Genomic DNA, 27,233 nt, shown 5'->3' with positions numbered 1-27,233 from the left:
CTCCATGCCACTGGAATCAAGCTATCCTGGCTGAAGAGGGGTGAAACCATGAAACCAGTCCTTGGATGCTTGTTTCCAGCCCAGGGAGGACCTGGCTTGGCAGTTCAGGCTGGACTGTTTTCATGATGCACAGGGTCAAAACTGATTTGCATATGGCTGAGTTCAAACTGGAATGACATGGTGAGCAAACAAACGATGGATTTAGGCCCAGATCACTGTACTGAGGTAAATGTTCGACATTGTTCTGTATTCTGTCCATCAACTGTTGTTTTTGCATTTGTCACCCCAAGTGCGGCGTGTATGCCCAGTCGTGGATCCCGTGTTCTCCATGCCACTGGAATCAAGCTATCCTGGCTGAAGAGGGGTGAAACCCCAAAACCGATCCTAGGATGCATGTTTCCAGTCCAGGGAGGACCTGGCTTGGCAGTTCGGGCTAAACAGTTCCCGTGAGGCACAGGGTCAAGACTGATTTGTATATGGCTGGGTTCAAACTGGAATGCCATGGTGAGCAAAACAACAATGGATTTAGGCCCAGATCTCTGTACTGGGGTGAATGTATGACATTGTTCTGCATCCTGTCCATCAACTGTTGTTTTTTCATTTGTCACCCCGAGTGGGACGGGTATGCCCAGATGTGGGTCCCGTGCTCTCCATGCCACTGGAATCAAGCTATCCTGGCTGAAGAGGGATGAAACCCCGAAATCGGTCCTAGGATACTTAGTTTTCATTCCAGGGGGGACCTGGCTTGACAGTTTGGGTTGGACTGTTCCCATGAGGCACAGGGTCAAGACTGATTTTCATATGGCTGGGTTCAAACTGGAAAGGCAATGTGAGCAAAAAAACAATGGATTTAGGCCCAGATCTCTGTACTGGGGTAAATGTATGACATTGTTCTGCATTCTGTCTATCAACTGTTGTTTTTGCAAATTCTAAAATTAGCATTTACAAAATTGTAATACAAAATATATGTCTTCACCATAAAAGATGATTTTTATTACAATTCCAAAGACATCAAACACAAACTTTTTATACTGTTCCGAATGGGAAGTTACAGCTTCATAAATATAATAAAGTAACTCCAATGTTATCTTTTTGGAGAGGTATGGCTTGGAATAGTGAAAAACGAATTCATGAATTATTTACTACAATGACATGTAATACTTAAAAGTGCATGTCCTGCATTTTAAATACATTGCTTCCTGTCCTGTAGGCTGTTCATAGTCTATCGTAGAAGTGACTGATATTTATTAAAAAGGAATGTTGAGCCCTGGCAAAAGATTTATTTTGGCAGGTCAAAATGTCAGTTTAAAACTGCACCAACAGTCTGTATTTTTCAGATCTGTAGATCTGTGTGTTTGTGTGTGTGTGTGTTGATGTTCTATGAGTAGCAAATGGGATTACTCAACATAACAGTTCCCAATTGATCTGCTTCACAAAGACGAAAGGTTGAATTTATCAGGTTATTGCAGAGATCCCTGAGAAGCCAATTCTTTTGTTATTGTAGGATCATGCTTTTCAGTACGAATGTGAAACTGCATATCTCAGATTACAAGGGTTGCAAATGGAAAATAGTCTTTCAAAAATTCTCCAACATCTGTTTTCTTTATTTGATGGACAACATGTTTATCTATGGCTTAAATGCACTCTTCATGTTTAAAAAAGTCTGCTGCAGAAACATAATTCTTTCCAAATACTGGCCCAGCTATCTGTGTTGTGTTGGAGCTGGACAGGCTCCTTTCTGGAGTTTGAGGGAAACACCCCCAAGTTGCATATATGATGTTTTACCAACATTAAAAAAGTCAATTGACAGGGGTTTAATGTACTAACGCATGCAAAATGCACTCATGCATGCCCACATTGTCGGATGCTAGCATATTCAAATCCAATCTACTGAGTTTGCCAGTTTAAAAAAAAAAAACGTTTCATGGGCAAAATATAGTTTGTTAAACTCTATTACTATGAAAATAAAGATACTACAATGTCCTTATCTGAACTTTTTGGCAGACCTGAAAATATGTATGACCGCTGTCAAGATATTCACTTGTAATTATACCTCACAGGCAAAATAATAGCCCAAATTCAATATGGAATTGTAAGAAATCAGTTTGCTTTAAAATACTTTACAGACTCTAAAATTAGAGCGAAATAGCCAGGCCTGCAATCTAGTGCAGATTTACTGTTCAGCATATCCTAATCCACCCCCACCTGAAAAGTGCCAAAGGACGCATTATTTGTCTTTGGCTAAAGATAGTATTCTATTATTCTGCATATGTACTGTGATATTGCACTTGTGTGGTTTGGTGGTGGGATTATGACTAATATTTCATTCTGTGTTAGGTCCAGTACCTTTAGTTTTTCGAAGCTCTTCCACCAAAAACTGAGCCTCTTCTTGGACCCGCTTTTCAAGGCTCTTCTTCCCCATTCCAAAATTCCTTAAAGTCGTGAGGGAAAATCTCCTCAATTGCTTCCAGCGCTCTCCATTGCTAACTACAACACCTAGAACAAATACAAACTTGATTATTCTCAGAAACAAAATGTTACTTTAAGAAGCTAAAACCATGCTGTTGAAGAGTTATGATTGTTGGGCAGTGTTGGAGCAACATTACACTTCTGCCTGTTTCATAAAATAGATTTTAGTTTTCTTAACTCCACATTATTCCTGGTTAGCTGCACATGTAACAACTTGAAACAGAAAAGGAACATGTAAAACTCAGAACTTTCAATTTCATGAATATCACCTGGAAGAGGCAGACATTCTACTTGGCATAGGTACAGCCATAGACAGAGTAGAACTGGGGTATTCAAGAGCCCAAGTAAACACACCCACCGCTTATCCTAACTCTACTTTTGGAGTAACCTAATCCAACCACATGTGGGACCTTCACTTGCCCACTGCCAATATCACATCTGGGCAATACCTCAGCCCTTCAATGCCACCATTGTATTGCAGTGAATAACTGACCATTGATGATACTATTTTGAGGGACATAATTCTACCTAATAATACAAATTTGGAGGGAAGTCACAGCCCACAATGAAGTCACATTTTTGGAGGAAGCAACTTGTATGACTACCATCATGGCCTACGGAAAAGCCATTCAGTGAATAACAATGTTGTTCATCAGTACAGACGAGCATGCTTGATATTTGGGGGTTCTTAATGACAGTGGTTATATTCAGAAAGGTTTGTAGAACCACAGGGGTCTCAGATCTTCCTATCAAGAGAGGCTTATAAATATGTTCTAAGCCTGAACAGGAAGTTAATAATTACAAGAAGAAATCATCCTGTTCTCTTCTTTTTCATCACTGTATGAATGCAAATGATACACATCTAAGTGGGTTTATTTGTATCCTCTCCACTGCCATGAAATTAGACGCTGCTAGGTTTTGAAAGGCAATACTCACCTGGCTTTGCTTAACAAACAGGCAGCTTTACTCCATATGATGCCACACTACTTTTGGCTTAAATAGCATCCATCCTTCTTAATTTAGTATGGGAAGAAACCCTTACAACGCAGTCATTACAACGCACTACCTTTACAATGCAGTCATTACAACGCAACATCCTTCTCAACACATGCCATTACAACGCAGCCATTACAACGCATGTACCTACAACTCATGCCATTACAACGCATGCCACTACAACATTTGCCATTACAATGCATTATAAGGTAAAATAGTAATTTTTACCCCTACACTATTTAACACTTACCCTACTGTTGCACTCACTGGAGTGGGAATAGTAATTTTTACCACCAACACTTACCCTACTGTTGCACTCAATAGAGTGGGAATAGTGGGGCATATTATCAAGCAGGGCGTTAAAATTATCGCCGTTTTAGCGGCAGAAAACTGCTGCTAAAGTGGCGATAATGGGCTCGATAATATGTGCTGGAGAATTCCAATAGAAGCCCATGTTAACACCAGAACAAGGGTTTCTATTGGAATTCACAAGGCCATAATATCAAGCCCATTATCGCCGCTTTAGCGGCAATATTCTGCCGCTAAAAGGGCGATAATTTTTAATGCCCTGCTTGATAATATGCCCCAGTATTTTTTACCCCTACACTATCCAACACTTACACTAGTGTTGCCCCAAAAGTATTATGCGTTGTAATGGTATGAGTTGTAATGGACAATCTCATTTCCCTGTCCGTTATTAAATAGCTTTCCTCCCTATTCTGTGTTTGCCTCTCCCTTTCGCTTATAGTGTGTTTACACTTGCATTTATTTGGATACGGTGTATCCTCCAACTGCTAAAGTCATGGAACTACTTTTAAGAATGTCATATGTTGTTTTTGCACTACATGGGAGAGCATGTCTTGTTCTTCAGAGTGCTCTAACACTCTATCCCTTGTTTACCCTCACTCATCTCTCTCTTGCTTCCCAACCTGGTACGCGCTGTTTCTCCACAGCATGCTTTTCACCTGTAAAGCCACATGGAATATCCCATTAAATAGGGGGGTTTCCACCTACATTTACCACTTGTTCAGAGCAGGTGTGAAATGCATGCATGGCCGGTGTGTGGGGTGGGGAAGGGGGGAGGGGGCAGTGAAGTAGAGGAGAGAAGGGGCAGTTTTTTCGGGTGGGTAAGCAATGTATGCTGCAGCCAGTCTCATGTGAGTTTTCCTAGTCAGTTTTTCATAAGAAACACAGGTGTGAATTTACCTAAGAACTAATAATCAGGCATAACGAAATTGACGCATGAAAGCATGCAATCATTTACAGACTTTTAAGGAGGGCCTTTGATATTTAATTTAAAAAATGCAATTGATTCAAGATTCAACTGCATGCAGTTTGTTTGTGAAGAATCCTGAGATAAAGGAGGTGAACATCTAAGATGTTGCAAAACCTGATTATCAGCAAGATAGATAATAATAATGACAATCTGTATGTTCATGTATGTAGTTAAACATTAAATGGGTGGCTTCCAACAAGGTATACAGTTAAAGAAAGTTGAGGGCAACTGAAATAGATAGAAACATATCTGGTCCATTTCTTAAAGTTATTTGCACCAATAATTGGAATTACACATTCAAATAGCCCTACTGGTGTAAAATCTCAAAAAGGTAGCTGAGAAATCAAAATCTGAAAAGTGTTTGCAAATTCCAAAACTCAAAGCCTTTCATTCATGCGATGGTGGAATCTTGAGATGCTGGGTTAAATAAAAAGGATTAAGGGACTACAAAGTCCATGGAAGGCAGCCTGCCACCCAACCAGGTCAACAGAGACCCTGACCTCTACTTCCCCGGTAAAAGAGAACCATCTACATTTAGATATCTCTGCCTGTCTGCGGGGTCTCTATGATGAAAGTCAGTGTATCTGTGCAGCAGATAAACTTACATCATTGGTGAAAGTGTGTATATATATGTCCCATTATATGACATATATTACATCATATGACAATAACATCTCATATATTTCATCAACCCAATCTCGATCTTGCAAGGTAAATATAGGCACATAGATGTGTCTTTAAGTGCAGCAATTATATATTCACCAATATGATGTAGTAGCAGGCGATCTAGTAATATTGCAGTAAGTGTATATTATCGACCTCAATATAGTGTCATGCAACTGTATTTGTCAGTCGAAAATTACAAAATCACTTTGTCATTTGTCAAAAAATATACACAAACGTGCATCATTAGTAAAAAGAGCCAACAGCGGAAAACAGAGAGAATTTGTGCTCTAGGCCAAACCAGATGCAAAAAACTGCAAGGTATAAAAGGAGGGACTTTAGTAGTATGCACTTGCACAAAAATGAACACCCTTCCCTTTTGTGGTGCATGGGATTTTCAACTCCCTCACACCAAAAAGAGACTGTTTGCAAAAAGCTGCAAACAGACTCCAGGTTACTAATAATGAAACAGGAATCAGCTCGCAACTACACACAACAAATGGCATATTCTGGGAGAGAGGCATTCTGTCCAATGCAGTCCCCCGACCCAGCATTCACAACTTTTCACAAGGACTTTCAAGAAGATTCCTACCTCATTAATATTTATGAGTGAGTTGGTTAAGATAGTTTGCAGTGTGTTAGAAAGTGGGTTGTAGGTTGACTGGGGGTATGCGCCCTAGGCAAACAGCAACCACAATCCTAGTCAAGGTAAGAAGCAGGCAAACCCTAAATATGTTGTGTTTAGCCTCTGGTAGCTTGACAGAGAGCAGTCAGGCTTAACTTAGATGCAATGTGTAAAGAACTTGTGCAACAATTCAGACAGTAAAACAGTGAAAAGACCACACAAAAAGATTCCACACCAGGTTAGAAAAATAGAACATAATTTAATAAATAACTCAAGATTAAAAAAACAAAAATCCAACAAGTAGAACTTGAGCTATGAATGTGTATAGAATAAACTGTAAAATAGCGCTTAGAAGCAATAAGCACTTGGGATATTTGACCATGCCGGACCGGGTCAAAATTTATAGTTCAGTCCAACCTCGATGGAGTACGGACTGGTTACAAGGACGCAGTGAGACTCGTTGAACAAAGTTACCTTGATCCTGGCACCGTCGATATTGAAGATATGGGCCACCGCTGAGGTAATGCGCCGTTCATTTTCCGCTCCGCAGCGATGACGTTTCACATCCAATAAGCGAAGAGCTGGGATATTGAGATCGTCATCGTCGAGGATGCCAGCGTCAGCGATATAAAGACCTTGTTCAGTGGTGGGTCCGGAGGTGAAGCATCAGGGCTGATTGACGCGGCAGAGGCAATGCGCCGGTCTTGGTCATGCAACAGGAGAGATTAAGCTGCTTCTGATCCATGCAACAGGAGCAATGTGCCAGTTTTGATCCACACAACTGGGGTGATGCGCCAACTCTGATCCATGCAACAGTGCTGATGCGTCGGTTTGCGAGAGGATGCGTGGGTTTCACTAAAGCAAGCACCCCAGGCCTCACTTCCAAGGGTCCAGGTCTGGGTGGCACCACTTGGCAGGGTAGACTCACAGATGGCAGAACATCAGGTGCAGAAACAGATACGGTGGAAGTGTTTTAGGTCCCTGAGAGTTTAGATCAGGAAGCCAGTCAGCTAGACCTTGGAGTCACTCTGGGTTCAAGTGATGCTGGTCCAGTCCTTCTCACCCAGGCAGGGGAAGAGCAGGCAACAGGGCAGCACAGCAAAGCAGGAGTCCAGCAAAGCAGCAGTCCAGCAGAGTGGCAGTCCTTCGGCAGCACAGTAGTCCTTCTTCCGGGCAGACTATCCTCAGGTCCAGAAGTAAATTGAAGTGATGGTGTCTGAATTCCAGTTCTTTTATCCAGATGTGCCTTTAAAGTGGGGGAGACTTCAAAGACAGGTCTTTGAAAAGCACAGAGGTACTCACTTCCTGCCCTGGCTCCGAACTCACTACAGGGGCATGTGTAGCCATTTGTGTGGGGACAGCACACAGCCTTTTCAGGTGTCAGTGAGGCTGTGTCCAGCTCCTCCCTCCCATCCTCACAGGATGGCCCATCAAGTCACACATAAGCTCCTATTGTGTATGGCTGTCTAGGAGGAACACACAAAACTCAGCTATCACCTACGCCACACTGATCAAAGACTGGTAACAGGGACAACATTTGTTAAAGTATGAAAATGCCAGCTTTTCAAAACAGGCACATCCCGAACTGTAATTTAAAATTGAGTGTCACCATGGGTTAGGATTTTAAATTCGGAGTCCAGAGAGACCAGACTTAGGGGTCAAATCTCTTCCCAACTGGAAATTACGCACATAAATTGTCATAAGGTAATCCCAATATATCCTAGGTCTAAAACAGTGTGAAGGCTTTGAGAGCATTGCTTGCATTGCAGAGGGAGAAAATGGTTGCAGTTAGCTTACTTGACCATAAGGTTCTCCCTATGTTTCTGAAGTAAGAGTTTGGTGATTAAGAACAGAGATGGAAAGGCATGGGCAACAGTTATGTCCTTGCTTGGATGAGTGATTGGTTTACCCTGAGCCATGATGTGTGCTGGGTCCTGCCATGAAGATCTCATCTTCTCTCACCGACTGACACTTCAGTGGCAAAACTTATGAATGAAGGAAATTGGACTTGGAAGAGACCCAGCTCAAGGCAAAGATGTCTTCTGTGTCTCTACCCTACTGCAGCTATTTTCCTCTGGCCTCTCTTGTTCTTTAGTGCTTTGCCATGGCTTGTCTGCTACTAACATTGTCCATAGACACATTGTAAGAAATAGCAATGTGACTTACTGCCCCGGCCCTTCACCTGTTCCCTTGCTCAACCTTCAGGAGCAGGCTACAAGCAGGGAGGCTTAACTAAGGAGAGAGGCGGGTAAAGCATTTAAAGCACCAATACATAAAATACGAAGACACAACACACATTTACAATCCAAAACCAATTCATAAAAATAGAAAGGAAATGTTTTTATGATTACAATGACACCAAAATGGCAAACATTCAATGTAGGGAGCCGGAGATATTAATTTTTAAAGAAAAAACACTTTCTAGTGCCTCAAAGGCAAAGCGCCACTTTAGGATATCTGGTCGCGCTTGACCGGGACAAAGTCAAAGTTTCAGGCCGACCACGATGGAGTGCTGGTCGGATCTACTTAGCAGTAGGGCCCAGTCAAAATGTTACCTTCTGTCTCTTTTTGTAGCTTTTTCTCTCTGCGTCGAGCGAGGCTCCTCGTATGGCTGAGTTTCGAGTCGACGATGGCGGCTTGGATCAGTGCGAGGACTTTGTGAAATCCTGGAAATCTTGAGGTCCAGAGCTTTCAGTAAGATGAACCAGAAATACAGGCCGAGTTGTGGTTCAGCATCGGGGGCTTGACTTTTATTGACGGATCGGTAATCTTATGGAGCTTTTTACCAAAAGTTCCAGAAGCTCTGAGTTGCTCCTTGGAATGTTGGGACAAGGGCAATCACAATGCACCTGGCCAAATCCTTTTAAAGTCCAACTGAAGGTGGTCAGCTGGGTTCTTCTTGCTGTAGATGATGCTTTTGGAGCTCTTTTAACCTGTTGCTCTCAGGGAGTAAAGTCCAACTATTTTTTAAAGCAAGGCAAAATCCTTAGGGCTGTAGTTCCCAAGGTGTGCAGCAAGTGCAGTCACTCAGAGTGCAATCCTCTTGGTGCAGGCCAAGGTTTCAGCAGGGCAGTCCTTCTAGTAGTTTCAGGCAGGGATCTGAGTTTCTGGGCAGCTCTCCCATATTTATCCAGTGTTCTTTGATGACAAGCAGCACAGCACCCCTGAACAATGAGGTGCAGGGTGCCACCCTAAGGTACAAACACTTCTTTCAAAGTGTGTCATATTTTTGTCCCAGAAAGCACTCATTCTTTTAAACCCAAAATGGAAAATCTCTCTCCTGGAGGTTAAGATCTGGCTAAGCCAACCCACTGGTGTGGCTAAGTTTCACTAACACTCCTCTTTCAGCCCTTCTGCTAATTTAATTTCTGGGGCTAAGGGTGAACCTGTGTCCTGTCCTAACTGGCATTCCCTCTTTGAAGACCAGTTTGGCTACCCAGCCCCTTCGCTGCCTTTTGTTCTGCGCTTGAAGATCACCTCCCACCAGATGTCCTATGTCTCTATGCAGGCCACTTCACACCTCATCAGAGCAGTTTGACTTAGCCTGTCAAAGTTTGGCCAATAAGGAGAAGCTCCGGAAGGCTGGATTTCAGTTCATCAGAAAAGAAAGTACTATAACTTCTTTTCTGGGATATTTATAATACATCTAACCATGGCAAGTTGTTGGATTTATTCTAATACTCCAAAGTATATTTTTAGCTGGCTCCTGACAATATTTAACCGCTACCGCGCTAGCGGGTTTTCCCGCTGTGCGCTGAAATTTAAAAATCGCGCGGTTTGTGACAAAGCCAGCTCGTCATCCGCGTAGCGCAGTTAACGCCCATGACGAGCTGGCTTTGTCATCCGCATCAAAGGGGTTAAATAAAAACAACCTATTGCATTGAAACTGCATTGGCACATTTCATGAGCGTAGACATGGTACGAAGTAGTGGCCTCTGGTGGGAGCTTTCCAAAGAATATTAACTGGCTCCTCAGAGACACTAGAAACTCCAGGAATTGGTTTAATTGAGATAGATTTGTTATGTGACATGAATTGAGAGCTTTGTCTCACCCTAATGAATGATTTTTACCTGCAAGCAGTATGACAATAAGATGGCACCACTCTCCAGGACGGCATGATCTTTGAAAAACCAAACTCTTGGGTACAAAAGGGGGTGGTGATGGACGGAGCATCTGAATCAATCAAACACTCACACCCAGTCAACAGATCTGGATTTAATCCATCACCGTTCTTTAGCCCACTCTGCCACCCCAGTTCAGACATGGCCATATGCAAATCAGTCTGACCCTGTGCCTCATGGGAACAGTCCAGCCCGAACTGCCAAGCAATGCCTTCCCTGGACCAGAAACAAGCTTCCGAGGACCGGTTTCTGGCATTTCAGCCATCTTCAGCCCGGCTTGCTTGAATCCAGTGGCAAAGTGAGCAAGGGACTCACGTCTGAGCATAACCTGCCAACTTATGGCGAACAAAGTGGTACAAAAGGGGGTGGTGATGGACAGAGCATTTGAACCAATCAAACACTCTCACCCAGTCAACAGATCTGGGTTTAATCCATCACCGTTCTTTAGCCCACTCCGCCACCCCAGTTCAGACATGGCCATATGTAAATCAGTCTGACCCTGTGCCTCATGGGAACATTCCAGCCCGAACTGCCAAGCCATGCCTTCCCTGTACCAGAAATAAGCTTCCGAGGACCGGTTTCTGGCATTTCAGCCGTCTTCAGACCGGCTTGCTTGAATCCAGTGGCAAAGTGAGCAAGGGACTCACGTCTGAGCATACCCTGCCAACTTATGGCAAACAAAGTGGTACAAAAGGGGGTGGTGATGGATGGAGCATCTGAACCAATCAAACACTCACACCCAGTAAACAGATCTGGGTTTAATCCATCACTGTTATTTAGCCCACTCTGACACCCCAGTTCAGACATGGCCATATGCAAATCAGCCTGACCCTGTGCCTCATGGGAACAGTCCAGCCCGAACTGCCAAGCCATGCCTTCCCTGGACCGGAAACAAGCTTCCGAGGACCGGTTTCTGGCATTTCGGCCGTCTTCAGCTAGGCTTGCTTGAATCCTGTGGCAAAGTGAGCAAGAGACTCACGTCTGAATGTACCCTGCCATCTTATGGCGAACAAAGTGGTACAAAAGGGGGTAGTGATGGACGGAGCATCTGAACCAATCAAACACTCACACCCAGTCAACAGATCTGGGTGTAATCCATCACCGTTCTTTAGCCCATTCTGCCACCCCAGTTCAGACATGGCCATATGCAAATCAGCCTGACCCTGTGCCTCATGGGAACAGTCCAGCCCGAACTGCAAAGCCATGCCTTCCCTAGACCGGAAACAAGCTTCCGAGGACCGGTTTCTGGCATTTCAGCTGTCTTCAGCTCGACTTGCTTGAATCCAGTGGCAAAGACAGCAAGGGACTCACGTCTGAGAATACCCTGCCATCTTATGGCGAACTAAGTGGTACAAAAGGGGGTGGTGATGGACGAAGCATCTGAACCAATCAAATACTCACACCCAGTCAACAGATCTGGGTTTAATCCATCACCGTTCTTTAGCCCATTCTGCCACCCCAGTTCAGACATGGCCATATGCAAATTAGCCTGGCCCTGTGCCTCGTGGGAACAGTCCAGCCCGAACTGCTAAGCCATGCCTTCCCTGGACCGGAAACAAGCTTCGGAGGACCGGTTTCTGGCATTTCAGCCGTCTTCAGTTTGGCTTGCTTGAATCCAGTGGCAAAGTGAGCAAGGGACTCACGTCTGAGCATACCCTGCCAACTTATGGCGAACAAAGCGGTACAAAAGGGGGGGTGATGGACTAAAGGAGGGCAATGAAATGATGGCTCTGCCTTCAACTGGGGTGAAAAATTCCAAACAACTGAACCCTAATTATTAGGATGCGGCTGGTTGAATTCTCCATTTCGTTGTATATCAGTGTGGGTGCCCCACTGGGTTCAATCTTGCCCCTGTTTCGACTACTTTTATAATACAAAAGTGCACCAATCCATCTGAAATTAAACATATCAGCTGAAATTCTAGTTATACAGTTTACACAAAATATGTCTCCACCTGGAAATAAATCAGGTAATTGGGCAAACCTTTTATATTGGCTTAATTCAATGTTCCTCTGTATGAGAGAGACGTATTGTGCTCTCAAAGAAGTAACAGGCATTTGCAATGCAATCGATCTCGCCTTTGGGACCTTATTTGTATTAAGCTATGCAGCACATTGGCCTGGGTGCTGAAACATCTACTATTCTTTAACATTGAGAGAAAGTAAGCACCAAACTGCGTGACACGCCTGGTATGCACCCCCTACTGCAGTTTGTCTAATAACCCGCTGTACCCCCTGCTGCAGTGTCTCCTGTACCCCACTGTACCCGTGCAACAGTGTATCCTGTAACCCACTGTATTCCCTGTTGTAGTGTATCCTGTAACCTACTGTACCCCCTGCTGTAGTGTATCCAGTAACCCATTGTACCTTGTGCCGTGTGCCTTTATGTATTTATTTGAAAGTTTTGTATAGCGCGAACAAGACCCTTACGGGTATCAGAGCACTTTACAGGGTCGATGTAAGTAAATAAATACACACAAAGAAAAAGTTTAGGTGAGACTAATGCAAAAATATATTTCTAAACCGTACTAGCAGGTATATTATAGGTAACATGTACATGTAAAAAGATCAGGTAAATTTAGTCATGAGAATAGCTTTCACTTCTTTTTTGAAGAATGCAGTGGAGGGATTCAGTCTCGTTTCTGGGGGCAAAGCATTCCAAATGCTGGGAGCCATTCCTTAAAAGGACCAATTGTATGTTTTCTTCTTGAGAAATCGTTGTGGTTTCAGTAGAAGATTGCTGGAGCACCTGGTGGATCTATTACCACATGATAGCACTAATTTCTGAGATAGATAACTCAGTGTTTTGTGATGTAGTGCCTTGTGTGTCATACAAGCGATTTTCAAGTAAGTTCTAGCCTCGAGATGTAGCCAGTTGAGAGCTCGAAGGTAGGGTGAGATGTGACTGTTTCTTTTAGAGCCAGTGATGAGTATAGCAGCAGCGTTGATTGAAGCTCTTAAAGGGGCCGTTGCTGCTCTGGGAAGTCCGCAGAGAGTTACACTCCAATATTCCACTCTGGGGATTACTAGAGCTTGAACTGCATGTTTGAAGTCATTTGGGGTCAGGAAGGGTGTATTTTTCTCAAGGCGTTAATCTGAAAATGTGCTCCTTTTGTACAGGCTCTGATGTGTTTTAGCATGTTTAGGTTTCTATCTAGTGTCACTCCCAGTGATTTTGCTGACACAATAATGCAAGGTTGACCTTTGAGTGCTTTTAGGTGGTTCATCCAGTCGAGGATGGTGGTTGATTGGTTGGGGAAAGCGATTAAGAGGAATTCAGTTTGGAGAGTGTTCAGTTTCAGGTGGTTTTCAGCCAGCCAGGTCTGTGTTTTTTTAAGTGTTCTATTGAGAGATTTGATGTTCTCAAGTGAGTGGATCTTTATGTAGAGTTGAGTGTCATCCGTGTACATGTGGTAATGTACATTCGATGAGCTGAGAAGTTCGGTGAGTGGTTCCATGAAGAGGTTGAAAAGCCATGTAACCCACTGATCCGCACCACCAAAAGGTCATCCTTCAGAGAACGACTGGACAACAACACCCACAACAGCAAGGAACTCTTCAATGTCGTGAAAGAGCTCTCCAACCCCAACGCCAGCAACAACGACATCACGCCTTCTCAAGACCTCTGCAACTCTCTGGCTACCTTTTTTCACCGTAAGATCGTCGACATACACGACAGCTTCGGCGCTCAGAACTCGTACCCCACCACCGAACCTACACCCCCCACCACCACCCTGTGCGCCTGGACTCAGGTCAGCACTGAAGGTACCACCAACACAATGAACACCATCCACTTGGGCTCCCCAGCCGATCCCTGCCCACACCACATCTTCAACAAAGCCGACTCCATCATCGCACCCAAACTTCGGGACATCATCAACAACTCCTTCATATCCGCCACCTTCCCGGAGAGCTGGAAGCACGCAGAGATCAGCACCCTACTGAAGAAACCCACCGCAGACCCCTCAGACCTCAAGAACTTCCACCCCATCTCGCTCCTCCCTTTCCCTGCAAAAGTCATCGAGAAAACCGTCAACAAACAGCTGACAGCCTTCCTGGAGACGAACGTCTCCCTCGACCCATCGCAGTCCGGATTCCAAGCGAACCACAGCACCGAGACCGCCCTCATCGCAGCCACGGACGACATCCGGACCCTGCTGGACAACGGGGAAACCGCCGCCCTCATCCTGCTCGACCTTTCAGCTGCGTTCGACACGGTCTGCCACCGCACCCTGACAACCCGCCTCCGCCACGCCGGGATCCAAGGAAAGGCCCTGGAATGGATCACCTCCTTCCTCTCCGACAGAACTCAAAGAGTCAGTCTCCCGCCCTTCCTCGCAGGAGCCACCAAGATCATCTGCGGCGTACCTCAAGGCTCAAGGCTCAAGGCTCCTCGGTCAGCCCCACCCTCTTCAACGTCTACATGAGCCCCCGCGCAGCCATCGCACACAACCTCAACATCATCTCCTACGCCGACGATACCCAACTGATCCTCTCCCTCACCAACGACTCCACCTCCGCCAGAGCCAGCTTCCAGGACGGAATAAAAGACATCGCAGACTGGATGAATCTCAGCCACCTGAAACTTAACTCAGACAAGATGGAAGTCCTCATCCTCAGCCCATCCATCTCCGCCTGAGACGACTGCTGGTGGCCCCCTGCTCTGGGCCCCCGCCCAAGCCCACGGACCACGCACGCAACCTGGGCTTCATCCTTGACTCCTCCCTCACGATGGCCAGGCAAGTTACCGCCGTTACCTCCTCCTGCTTCAACACACTCCGCATGCTCCGTAAGATCTTCCGCTGGATCCCCACTGGAACCAGGAAAACGGTCACCCAGGCCCTCGTCACCAGCCGTCTGGACTACGGTAACGCTCTCTACGCTGGGACTACCGCCAAACTACAGAAAAGACTCCAGCGCATCCAGAACGCCTCAGCACGACTCGTCTTGGACATCCCCCGACACAGCCACTTCTCTGCCCACCTGAGGGACCTGCACTGGCTCCCCGTCAGCAAGAGGATCACGTTCAGACTCCTCATCCACGCACACAAGGCTCTCCACGACTTGGGCCCCGAATACCTCAACAACCGCCTCACGTTCTGCACGCCAACCCGCCAGCTCCGCTCCGCCAGCCTCGCCCTCGCCACCGTCCCTCGGATCCGCAGAACCACCGCCAGAGGAAGATCTTTCACCTACCTGGCGGCCAAGACCTGGAACACCCTCCCCACCCGCCTACAACTCACCCAGGACCATCTCTCCTTCAGGAAGCAACTCAAGACCTGGCTTTTCGAGCAGTAGCAGCCCCCCCCAGCGCCTTGAAACCCTAGCGGGTGAGTAGCACGCTTTACAAATACTCTTGATTGATTGATTGACTGTACCCCCATTGCAGTGTGTCCAGTAACCCACTGTACCCCCTGCTGCAGTGTATCCTGTAACCCACAGTACTCCCTGCTGCAATGTCTCCTGTATCCCACTATACCCCCTGCTGCAGTGTATCCTGTAACCCAGTGTACTCCCTGCTGTAGTGCATCCTGTAACCCACTGTACCCCCTGTTGTTGTAATGTATCCTGTAACCCACTATGCCCCCTGCTGCAGTCTCCTGTAAACCACTGTACCCCCTGCTGCAGTGTCTCCTGTAATCCACTGTATCCCCTAGTGTAGTGTATCCTGTAACCCACTGTACCCCCTGCTGTAGTGTATCCTGTAACTCACTGTAACCCCTGCTGCAGTGTATCCTGTAACCCACTGTACCCGCTGCTGTAGTGTGTCCTGTACCCCACTGTGCCCCCACTGCAGTGTGTCATGTACCCCACACTGCAGTGTGTCCTGTAACCCACTGTACCTCATGCAGTGGGCCCTGTAACAACCTGCAACCCACCATTGGGACAGTTCCTTCCTTCGTATCTCACCCCAGTACTACTCCAATACTGCTACCAGCCCCATTCCCACGCCCACCCTGCTCTGCACAGAGCCAGGGCCAACTTCGGGGTCTGCTGAGTGATCCCGAGGAGTGACAGACCTGCGTTACCAGTATTAGTAGATGCGGAGCCATGTAGGTAGGGTACGGGGTACTGACAGCACGGAGCCCTGACCTGGTATATGCCACCAGTGGAGTGACAAGCACTGCCTGCCTTCAAGCCCCAATAAACCCCCGCCTCGTGCCATGTCCCAACTTGCCCCACGCTTGGCAGCACATCTGAGTGTGGCACCTTGACAGGGTAGCATGGCGAAGCCCCGGAGCCGGTTCCTGTACATGGCAGGGAGCCTAAAATGCCATCTGAGGGCAGCCATGGGCGCTCTCATTCTAAAAGTACCACCGCCGAGGGAAGTGCTTTGGAAATTCAAGGCGCATCTGCAGAACTCTCCATCACTTCCACAAGTTAACAAAAAAAAGTGATCGGACTCCTCATTAGCAATCTTAAAAACAATAACAGAACACTAGGACCCAAGATTCAAGGCTGCTCACTTCATCGGAGTTGGCCTGCTCTGTGGTTTGCAGTTTACTGAAGAAGGTGGTCTGCCACATAAACCTGGAGGGAGGTATTAACAGACAAAGGGCTATAGGGTGTTCAAAGGCCGGTGAATGACTAGGTCTACATGCACTCACCAGTACTGATGCAGAGCCAAGGGTCCGGATGTAGGTAGGGTACGGGGTACTGGCAGCACGGAGCTCTGACCCAGTATATACCACCAGTGGAGCGACGAGACTGCCTGCCTCCAAGCCCCCTTAAACCCCCGCCTGGTGCCATGTCCCGACTTGCCCCACGCTTGGCGGCAAATTCCTGAGTAATGCGTCTAGACAGGGTGGTACGGGGAAACCCCAGAGCCGGTTCCTGCACATGCCAGGGAGCCTGAAATGCCATCTGAGGGCAGCCATGGGTGCTCTCATTCTAAAAGAGATAGTGCTGTGTGGTAAGACACAAAACATACCACTGCTGAGAGCAAGTGCACGGGAAGTGCAAGGCGCATGTGCAGAACTCTCCATCACTTTCACAAGAGTTAACGAAAAAAATGATTGAACACTTCATTAGCAATCTTAAAAACAATGACAGAACACTAGGATGTAAGAGTCAAGGCTGCTCACTTTATCAGAGTTGGCCTGCTCTGTGGTTTACAGTTTACTGAAGGTGGTGGTCTGCCACATAAACCTGGAGGGAGGTATTAACAGACAAAGGGGTATAGGGTTTTCAAAGGCCCGTGAATGACTAGGTGTATATGCAGTCACCATCGCTGCGCTTGATCTCCACATAGATCCCGATGTGCATGAACGGGAGTGGGGGGGTAAGGGGGAGGCGAGAAGTCACAGACTGCAGGAGGGGACGGGGGACACAGGGAAGAAAAAGGTGTTGGATTAAAGGGGCCAGTAGCCAGGGAAGGATCCAAATGACAACATGGCCGTCAGGAGGAGGGCCTAACAAGCCTAAAACCAATCAGAAGGTAGCATTTAGGATCTAAGCCAATCAAAAAGATAGGTGGAGAGTGGGCGTAGCTTCTACAAAGCTTCCAAGCTATAGTGTTTACAGCATGGCTCGCAAAGCGAGCAGTGCATGAACTGCAACGCAAGGCAAGACCTAAAAAGTATTATACTCACTTTCCGTATTTCAGCTAATTATTTTCTCCTATTCAAATGGCCAACATTCTTGGTGTCAATTTCCTACTCTGTTTTATTGAATGTAAATTAATTCCGAATTAAGACTGACTACTCCAGTTAAGGCAACGGCCAGCAGCAACAACCTTCTGTTTTAAATTTTTCTTAAAAATACTGCCATTCCTCAAAATGAGTCAGAGACCAAGGTCTCCCCAAATGTGCCCAATAGACTGCAGAGACGAAGCTGTGAGACCTGCACCAGCATTTATCAAATCGCTCCCTGTGCAATGCATACTGGGGAAAGAGCGCTGACTGTTTACAGAATTTGGCTTCCCACGATTAACTAACTTGGACTCTTTGCACATCTGACTCAAAGCTCATCTACCATCAAAAGATCAATTCCAAGAAACTTTGGAATTCAGTGTCAAACCTTATGGAATACATTCATTTCATCCTGGTAATCCCAAATAAACTATTGTGCCTTTGTGAGCCTATTTCTGAATACATTTTGCGGCATATCATTTAGCCAATGTGGATGGAGGGCTAATGGTGATTCACGTCTAAAGCTTTTATACCAGCTTATATTTACAGTCTGTGTCTAACACATTCTCCTAACCTTATTGTTTACTCTTCACCCCAGGTCATTGCTATGAAGTAAGCTGTTTTGATCTTGAGAGACGAAGTGCTGTCATGCCACAACCTACCAACACTCCGCACAACCATCTCAGCTACAAACTCACTATCTGGTACTTGCCCTAGCCAGATTTCAGTATATCACAATAATGCGATAAAACTGATTACAATTAAAAAAATCACAGAGATAAAATAATTAAGTGACTATTAAAGTTAAATTTAAAAACACCTCACTCACAAATGTAAGAATATTTTAAGAACCGTATTAAAATGAAGTCCGTCCGTTTGTCCATTGCTGCAGGGGCGGCCTTAGCATGTGCAGGCTGTGCACATGCACAGGGCCGCCAAACCCCAGGGGCCGCCACGCCAATATATATCCCAGTCCTGCCAAGTGTCACGCAACAGGTGTGACGGTCACGCATTTCAGTGCGGTGATCCGCATCACAGCACTGAAATGCATTGTCACGCATTTTGCCACCTGCCAGGCGTGCCACCAGCGGCGCCTGTGTCCCGGCTCTCTGCTGCTCCAAGAGAGGTGCTGGTTGCTGAGCCAAGTTCCCAAATAGTATCTCTGCACTCCAGGCAGCTGCCTGCTGTGTTGCCCTGGAAACAATGAATGCGGCGCAAGCGAGGTGGCGTGCGGCTTCAGAGACACTCACACACACGGGGGGCTGGGCTGCCCACTCAGCAGTTGATACTGCAGCTGTCAATCACCAGCGTGGCACCATGGGGGCTGGGATTATTAATCCGAATGTGCCGGCGCAGAGTGCCGTCACTCCCGGAGGAACTAGGAAGTAGGCAGAAGCGGCGGGGGAATCTGAGAGAGACTAGTGCAGGCGAGACTCGAGACTCTCTCATGCCATGGCCGCCAGCCGCTGTGGGGCCGCTAGAGGGGGCATGAATGATCGATTGAGGTGGGCGGCCGGCTGCGCCCCACGCTAAACACTGCAGGTTGCACCTTGTTGACCTGGCTGTGGCAGCTGAGCCGGCTACAGTCAGCTCTGGTCACCAAGACTGCGAGCGCCCGCGCCGGGGGGGGGGCGAGGAGTGTCGACTCGAGTGTGGCCAGCACGGAGCAGCTGCCTGGATGAAGACAGGCAGTCCCAGAGTGCACATCGTGGCTGGGCAGCAGTGCATGCAGGTCACTCAACTATAAGTAAGTGAAGTCCGCGCTGCGCACGCCGGTGTCACTTTATGTGTTACATGCACGTCGTGCATCAATGCTTGCAAAACATTTTGGTACAACACAGGTAGTAGCAAGATAAAAAGTAAGTGGCAAGTTACTAAATGGAAACAAAGTAACCCTGTGTTTAATGAGCACTGACTGGCTCAGACATGCAGGTGCATATATGTAGGTTAGGTAGCAATCCAGACTATAATGTAGCAATTATGAGCAAGGCTGGCTGTCACTAGATGGTACAAAAAGTAAAACCTCACTCTAAAACAGCACGTTCCTATAGACTTTGAAACCTAAAGCGTTAATGATGCAGTATAAGACTACAGGAGGATGTCTAAGCAACATCTCATCACTTTACATTCTCGGCCTTCTTGGATAATTTTATAGTGTTTTAGTCTTTTTTCGAGCTTCAGTTTTACAACATGACAAACTTTCGGGACAGGTGGGCCACCATGGGGCCCACCTGTAAACGTGGTGCGGCTTGCCTTGCAGAAATAAGTGCCTGAACTGACAATAATCATCTCCTAGTTGCACTGACTTGCTATGCTCAAAATGTACTTTTTTGACTGGCATGTGGTCATGAGATCAATCAGATCTTGTGTCCTCCAGGGCCCTTTCACTTGGACACTGCAGTGTTCTGTGGTCCATCTGACACCTGCTGCTGCCCTCTAGTGAAACTTCTGTTAGGTGACCACATAATAAGGGACGATCTCCTCTCTGTCCACCCGTGGCCTGCCCAAAATGTCAGCTGCTGTACCAAGTTCTGGAATACTCCAGGGCTTACCTTCACAGCTGCAGAAAAACAGTGGGCAATGCTTCACAAATCTACATATGTGGTATTCATTGAAGCGTTACCCCTCAGTTTTGATGTTTGAGGCGCACTGTGGGGATGCTGATTCTGGGATTCAGGAGCAGAGTGCTAAAACACACGCCCACTTCATTTGATCACTGGCCACCAAATTTGCATCTTTAAATCTAAGAGTTGTACTCTTATCACAAAGGTACTCCTTTCATGAAAATGTTAAAAATACAGGGATCATAAATTATTGAGTCATTTTTGATGCAATGTAAAGAGGAAAAGGAAATCCACCCTTGCCTGTAAGCTTTCAACCAGTTTGCAGTTTCATTTGAGAGTACAACACATATGTGTCATGAAAATAAATATAGTGTAAATTAGGGCATGTTTATTAACTAAGCTGCCTGCCTGCCCTTAAACTACAATCACGCAGTCTGTCTCTGCACTACTAGTTACCGCACTACTCTAACTCATTTTGGGTGGGGGTGAGGTAGACTTGGAGCCACTGTCATCATTGGTGCATTGCAACTGTTGGTATTAAAGTACTGCCTGTGAAAGACTTGTTTAGTGTTTAATATCATGACTACACATTTGGTTAACAGTACAATCAGGTTAGGGATGGATAGGCATCCCGTATAGCCCTCCACACACTCACCAAGGGATGGTACGATGGGGGCATTGCCCTACCTGATATACGCCTCTATTATTGGGCATCCCAATTGGTGGCCACAAATCATTGGGTCCACGGATCGCCTTCAAATCCGGTCTTCCATTTGCAGCGCTACCAGAGAGGACGGGTGGGTTATTTAGGAGCCCTTTACAGTAAAACCACTCGAAATCGGTATGTTGGGCCCATGGCACAGACAGTAGCTATATGGCATCAAGCCAATAAAAATATGGGTTGGTTTAATAAATTCACTAAAGCCACGCAGCTATGGGCATCACAGACTCTTGGCTCCCTTTGTTTCCAACTAGGTTTCGATAAATGGGACACTATAGGTATATCCACTCTGGGGGATTTGATCCACAGAGGGAAGCTACTAATTTTCGCCGAGCTGCAGAACAAACACGCACTTGCTCAGGGAGAGGTCTTTCCATATCTCCATATCAAACATGCTATTCTCACGAACATATCTGACCTTTCTTCCCTCCCAGAGGCCTCACCCCTTGAAGACAGATGCTTTCAGAACCCCTCCCGGCGAAGGCCATATCATATATCTATCGTAAATTATGTAATAACCTCCCCGATTCCTTCCAGACCCTATGTGACAGATGGCAAGAGGATGTGGGACACCTAGAGGAATAGGAATGGCAGACAGCATTGTTGTCCCCCAAGGAAACGGCGATCAATCATCGTTTCCGGCTGATTCAGTTGAAAATTTTGCATAGGGCCTACATGTCTGCTCCCCTCTTTGCTAGGATAGGCAGACGTCCCTACGAACTATGTCTCCGGGGATGTGGCCTGATTGGCACCTTTTATCATATCCTGTGGGACTGGCCTGTGATCCAACAGTTATGGGAGGGGGCGACCCGGAAAATGAAAGATGCACTAGGGAAACCCATCCCACTGTCACCTAAGGGGGGATCCTTAACGTATGGGGCGCCACAGATTTGACTGAAATAGAGCTTCAATGGGTGGCTCTGGGATTCCTGCTTATAACATTTTTGATAGCAATGCATTGGAGCGTTTCTCTGTGACCATTGGTAGTTGGGTGGTTGGCGGAAATGGATCGATGGACGCTCACTGAGAAGACCGTGTATAAACTCAGGGGATGTCTCAAAAAATGGGACAAGAAATTGGGACATTGGAATATATATAGAGGTGAGATTTGTAGTTCCCCCACAACTGACATAGCCATGGACAGAACTGGACCCTTACGTCGAAATACCCGCTGATATATTATGTTCTTATTGTACAATGTCTATTGTATTGATTCTGCTATATGTCATTATGCTATTGAATTTTTGACTCTGCTCTCTCCATTTTAATAAAATGTTATTTAAAAAAAAAAAAAAGTACAACCAGGTTAAAAGGGCACAAGGTTAGTGCCCTTCAGTTTCAGGTGCTTTGCAGCAGTTTTAAGATGATCTTCTAGAGTTTTTCATTGTTCAAATGAGTGTAATTACGGTTATTTATATGTTCCGTCGTCTTCATTGCTTGATTTTGCTCGCAAAAAAGTGTCACTCATAGTTTTTGAATTGTCCCTCATAATTACACTGAAATTATGAAAATGTCACACATCACATAGCAATCTGAAACCTTGGCAGCTATGATACCCTTAATATAATAATCCTCTGAGGATGGATACATATTTGTGTGGTGGCCCCAGGCAGGGATTTGGCAGCCTCTGGGTCTGTTCCACTTCAAAACACCCTTCCCCCCCTTCACTGGCCTCCACGCCTGCGTTCCTCCTGGTTCCTGATTGGCTTCTTTTTTTTCCCTACCCACTGCTGGCCAATTCGTGTGTCACAATACCCTCCTCCTCCTAAATGTTATCGTTCTGAGACAAATTCTGAAGGGTAGGAGCAGCCACAGGTACTGGTCATCTAACCCCTCTTCCGGGGCCCCCTACCTACGCTCCCTGTCCAGGGCCGCCATGAGCCTAGAGCCGCCCCTGATTTCTGTTAGGGATTGCAACAATTGTTAAGGGCAGATATTCATTTAATACATGGTCCCTTCGCAAACAACTCAAGACCTGGCTTTTTAACCAGTAAATTTATATCTCCCCTCTCCGGTTAAATATTGCAGATATCTTAGCGCCGAGACGCCTATGGGCCTTCGTTCGCGCTCTAGAAATGTTATTAATAAATAATAAATAAATAAATATCTATAAACAAAAATCATTCACAAATAGGGACAAGAGTCTGACATAGAAATAAAACATGCTTTAGATCCTCAGTGACCGGCTTATTCAAAGGTCAAAAGAAGATCTAGCTGCAAGCCGAAGACCATTTAATCAGATTACAATTCATTCATTCTAAAATTTTAATTCCATCTACACAGCTTCTGATCTAAAAAAAAGCAAATAAGTTTACAACGAGCTTTGGCTTTGCACTTTTTACATGTAACCTACTGGCAGACATTATGTCTGCTGTAATAGATGTCTCCTTCACTGTTACCCTTTTGAGGTTTGGGTTTGGATGTTATCAACAGTAAAAGAGCTTTCAGAAGTGCTACAGGGAGAGGGACTAATCCTCTATCTATACGTCGTTTTTTCTGCTCAACATTTGATTGGCTAGATGTTTTGTGCTTCCACTGAAAAAGAGTGATTGTATTGAACTTTTCACCTGATGGGAAAACTTATTGTCAAAACAGCATGACTGAATTGGTTACAGTTTGACACCTATTATGAAATCTATAATCCTGAACATGTCTACTCTGAAAAGTGATGGCAAAGGCAGTAGGTCTGGTTTATGTGTTTTTAAAAAACATTAATTAAAGGCAAAAGGCCTTTAAAAGTGGATTGTTATCACACTGTGTTACAGGTTGCAGGAAATCCTTGTAAGGCTCTTTTAGAGAGGTTGTATATTGTTTCGGCAACTGTAATTGTGTACATATTCCTAATTTCATATCTGTGTGCATGATGGGTGCCATCTTGTGTGCAATTTATTTGGCCTGTGTTGGTTTTAGTGTTAAGCCAGTGGTAACTATTATAGCCTTATTTATTCATTGTGAAGTGTTACAGAAGATTTCATCGGTTTGTTTTGTTTATTATGAAACATTTAAACAAAGCTTGTAGACCCCTGACGTACTTATGGTGAACAGCATGTGTTAAAAGCAATAGGTTTTTTAAGGATAAATTATTACAACAGGCATTTGTTTTGGTGAATAGAATCAGACAGATTATCATAGTTGGCAAGGGTTTTAGGGTTGTTGACCCACTCAGATAAACAATGGGATAGAAGATTTGGACAATACTAATTCTTGTTAGGCCCTCTAAGGAGGGATTTTAAATTGGTTTGACAAATTTAATTTGTATATATTTATAATTGTATTATGGTATTATTGATGGTTGCCTTGTGAGATAGCAAATATTGTGGGCCGTGATCCGAGATGGTCATCAGCTCCCAAGATACCTCTCCCACTTGGGCCAGCAATGTTTGGCCAGGAGAAGACAGTCCATTCTGGTGTAAGTATTATGTGCCATTAATAAGTGGGAATAATCAGCCTCTACTGGGTGGCGCTAGAGCCAATGCCTCAGTCAGGGCCAGCTCATTAAGCGTCACCTTACCCACAGCAGAAAGGGCTGGTGTCCCTTCCAATCTATGCTGCGACTTGTCTAGTGCTACGTGCATGATGCTGTTAAAGTCCCCCCTGATTTATAGGGGATGTCCTGTTGCCTCTTGGAAATGTTGAGCTATGGGGATCAAAAAGCCTCTTGTCCTGTTTTCAGACAGTAAATTTTACCAATCACTATGGGGACCACTCCCAGTCCCCACCCCCAGCAGCAGCCTTCTCCCGCGGTCTTCAGTCAGGACCTGTCGTTTGTGGAGTTTCTGGCATCCTGCAATAGGATTGCATTCCATGCAAGCTTTGTCGGGTCCGAGGCATGGTAATGTAGCAGAAAGGTTTTACAGCGGAGCCAGTGGATGCCCTAAGTAAGTGTGTCTCTTGGGGCAGGTATATGTCCACCCCAGATCTCATTCTCCTGGTGCCATGACCCTTAATGTACCCCAACGCATTAACATACCGATAAACATCAACATCAAATAACTAAGGTCAAGTAAAAATGGGGAAGAGTAGCCCATTATCTAGGTTCAGGCCTATATTTAACCTACCCCTCGCAGGTTGGCAGTGTGTATATAGTCAAAGGGAAGTATTAGCCTTGTGTTAGCATTCCAATGATTATCCCTCCTGGGTTTCCCCTTATCACCAAAGCAAGTGTATAAAAACAGCCAGTTTTCTTATCAGTACCAAGGTAATGCAGTCTTCAAGGTGCCTCTGTGGCATGCTGCAACAGGGTCTCATCACTCTTATCCTCCTGTGTCATGGGACTCTCCAGTAGCTTTCAAGTGTGTGAGGAGTCTCTCCTTGCTGGCCTCTATCACCTTGTCATGGAGTTTTGAACATAGTGGCCACAGAGTAGCATTGTCCACTTCTCGCTTCACTGGTGCTTCTCTGGTGTGCCCAGGCATCCCAGGGAGTCCTCCGGGGAGGGAATGTTAAGAAGTTCTGCAGCCGCCTCTAAGGAGGTGAGGGATCTGGCTCTGCCCTCCCACTGAAAGAGGAGTCCAAATGGGTGGCCCCACTGGTAGTTGATTACATTGGAACTCAAGAAGTCTGTGAGGGGTTTAAAGCATCTGCAGTTGGCCAAAGGGATCGTGACAGATCTTGGAACAGCAACAGGGGCTCAGTTGGTTGAGATCTTCCCCCTTCTTGTGTCTTTGCCATAAGAGTTACATTGTCGTCAGCGCCGAGACGCCCTAGGGCAGTTATGCGCTTTATGAATGTCAAAAAAAATAAAAGAAATAAAGAAGTGGAGTTGTGTCAGGACATCAGGTGGCAGCCTCCCTCCTGGCGCCCCAAGGCTACTTGATGCGTTATGTCAAACAGGATGTATAGGTGCGCCGGGTCTTTCAATACGGTCATGAACAGGTTTTGGAAATATGTGTGGAGGTCCACGGTCCCCATCACTAGCGGAACTTTGCATCTGTTGATGTTTTTCCGGTGGGATATCTTCTCTAGATCTTTGCACTTATCTGGCAGGTGCTGGTGTTGTTTTTTAAGGAATACCATGCTCTGTTGGGGTTTTTCACAGTCATCCACCTGGTCGTCAGGCCTTTCTACTCTTCCTCCAACCTGTCTCCCAAGTCGGAGACCTCCCTGCGTAGTTCATGAATGTTGCTCCAGAGGTCAGATTTAAAGGAAAGGATCTTGTCTTTAAGATCCTGGAATGCTGCTAAGAGGAAGTCCTTGATGACTTCAGAGTCTACTGAGGTGAAGGGAGTTCCTAGACCGTGGAAATAGGTCTTGTCGGCCTGCACTGGTGGAGTCTACGGACCCGTGCAACACAATGCTGAGCATTAGACTAATCTAGTTGTTGAATATTTTCAAAAAAATGATCAGCATATAGGTCGGGCAATGGGTAATGTGGCTGGGGTTCCCAATTCTAACTATAGGGCATGATAAATGTGTATTTTTAAGGTAAACTTGCATGAATAGGTAAACTTCATGAACCGGCGGGCTGCTAGGGACTTCAGTAATTAGCGGCCACCTATCCCGCCATGCTCGGGTACTCACTTTGTTTAACCTGCCATTTTAATGATGCATAGTTTTGCACACCTGCACTTTTACAGGGGGAAACCATTACCCATCTAGCTCCGCATGAATACCCGTCCCAGTCCTGCACAATGCATTTAATTATCTATAGCGGCTTACGTATGTGAATCTAAGTCACTCGTGAGGCAATTTTGCACTTTGCACATTATCGAAATGACCAGTCCCTGAACAGCCATTTCTGTCCCTTTATTATCTTGATCTGACACCTCTACTTACATACTTAGGAAGGAAAGCTAAGGAAAGTGATGGACTAGTGACAAGATGATTAGCACTCAAAATAGATGTATGACAAATCTTTTTACATTTCTTTTGTATGCATTTTTAAATCTTATGAATTGTATGATCTTGTTTATGGTTTTAATGGACTAATAAACTACATATTGAGGTCTACTGAGATGTAGTTGACGCTGCTGTCCCCAGTCATAGCCTCTGCATTTTCAGAGAAGTCTGCTGTAGGGCAACGCATAGAGGCCTGCTGCCACATGTGTCCCTCCTGGGTCCCAGTGATTCCCCACGCCCAGCATCACAGCCTCTCACCAGTGGGGTAGGTGGTGGGATCCCTGATTCCCCTCATCCTTGCTGGCTAGCCACGGGTAGTGGTTAAGATTG

General features: G+C 45.7%; 1 protein-coding gene across 1 annotated transcript in view; it reads right to left on the bottom strand.

Moving 5' to 3' along the window:
- Nucleotides 1-27,233, bottom strand: part of LOC144781700 (cytochrome P450 2G1-like) — a 322,006-nt gene that overhangs the window by 252,594 nt on the left and 42,179 nt on the right. Inside the window, exon 3 of the mRNA XM_078660675.1 lies at nt 2,347-2,496. Within this exon, the coding sequence (XP_078516801.1) occupies nt 2,347-2,496 (150 nt within the window). The remainder of the gene's footprint in view (nt 1-2,346; nt 2,497-27,233) is intronic.

Source organism: Lissotriton helveticus, chromosome 9 (assembly GCF_964261635.1).
Source record: "Lissotriton helveticus chromosome 9, aLisHel1.1, whole genome shotgun sequence".
Lineage (NCBI taxonomy): Eukaryota > Metazoa > Chordata > Amphibia > Caudata > Salamandridae > Lissotriton > Lissotriton helveticus.
Note: the sequence above shows the minus strand (reverse complement) of the source record. Positions and strands in the feature narration are given on the sequence as shown.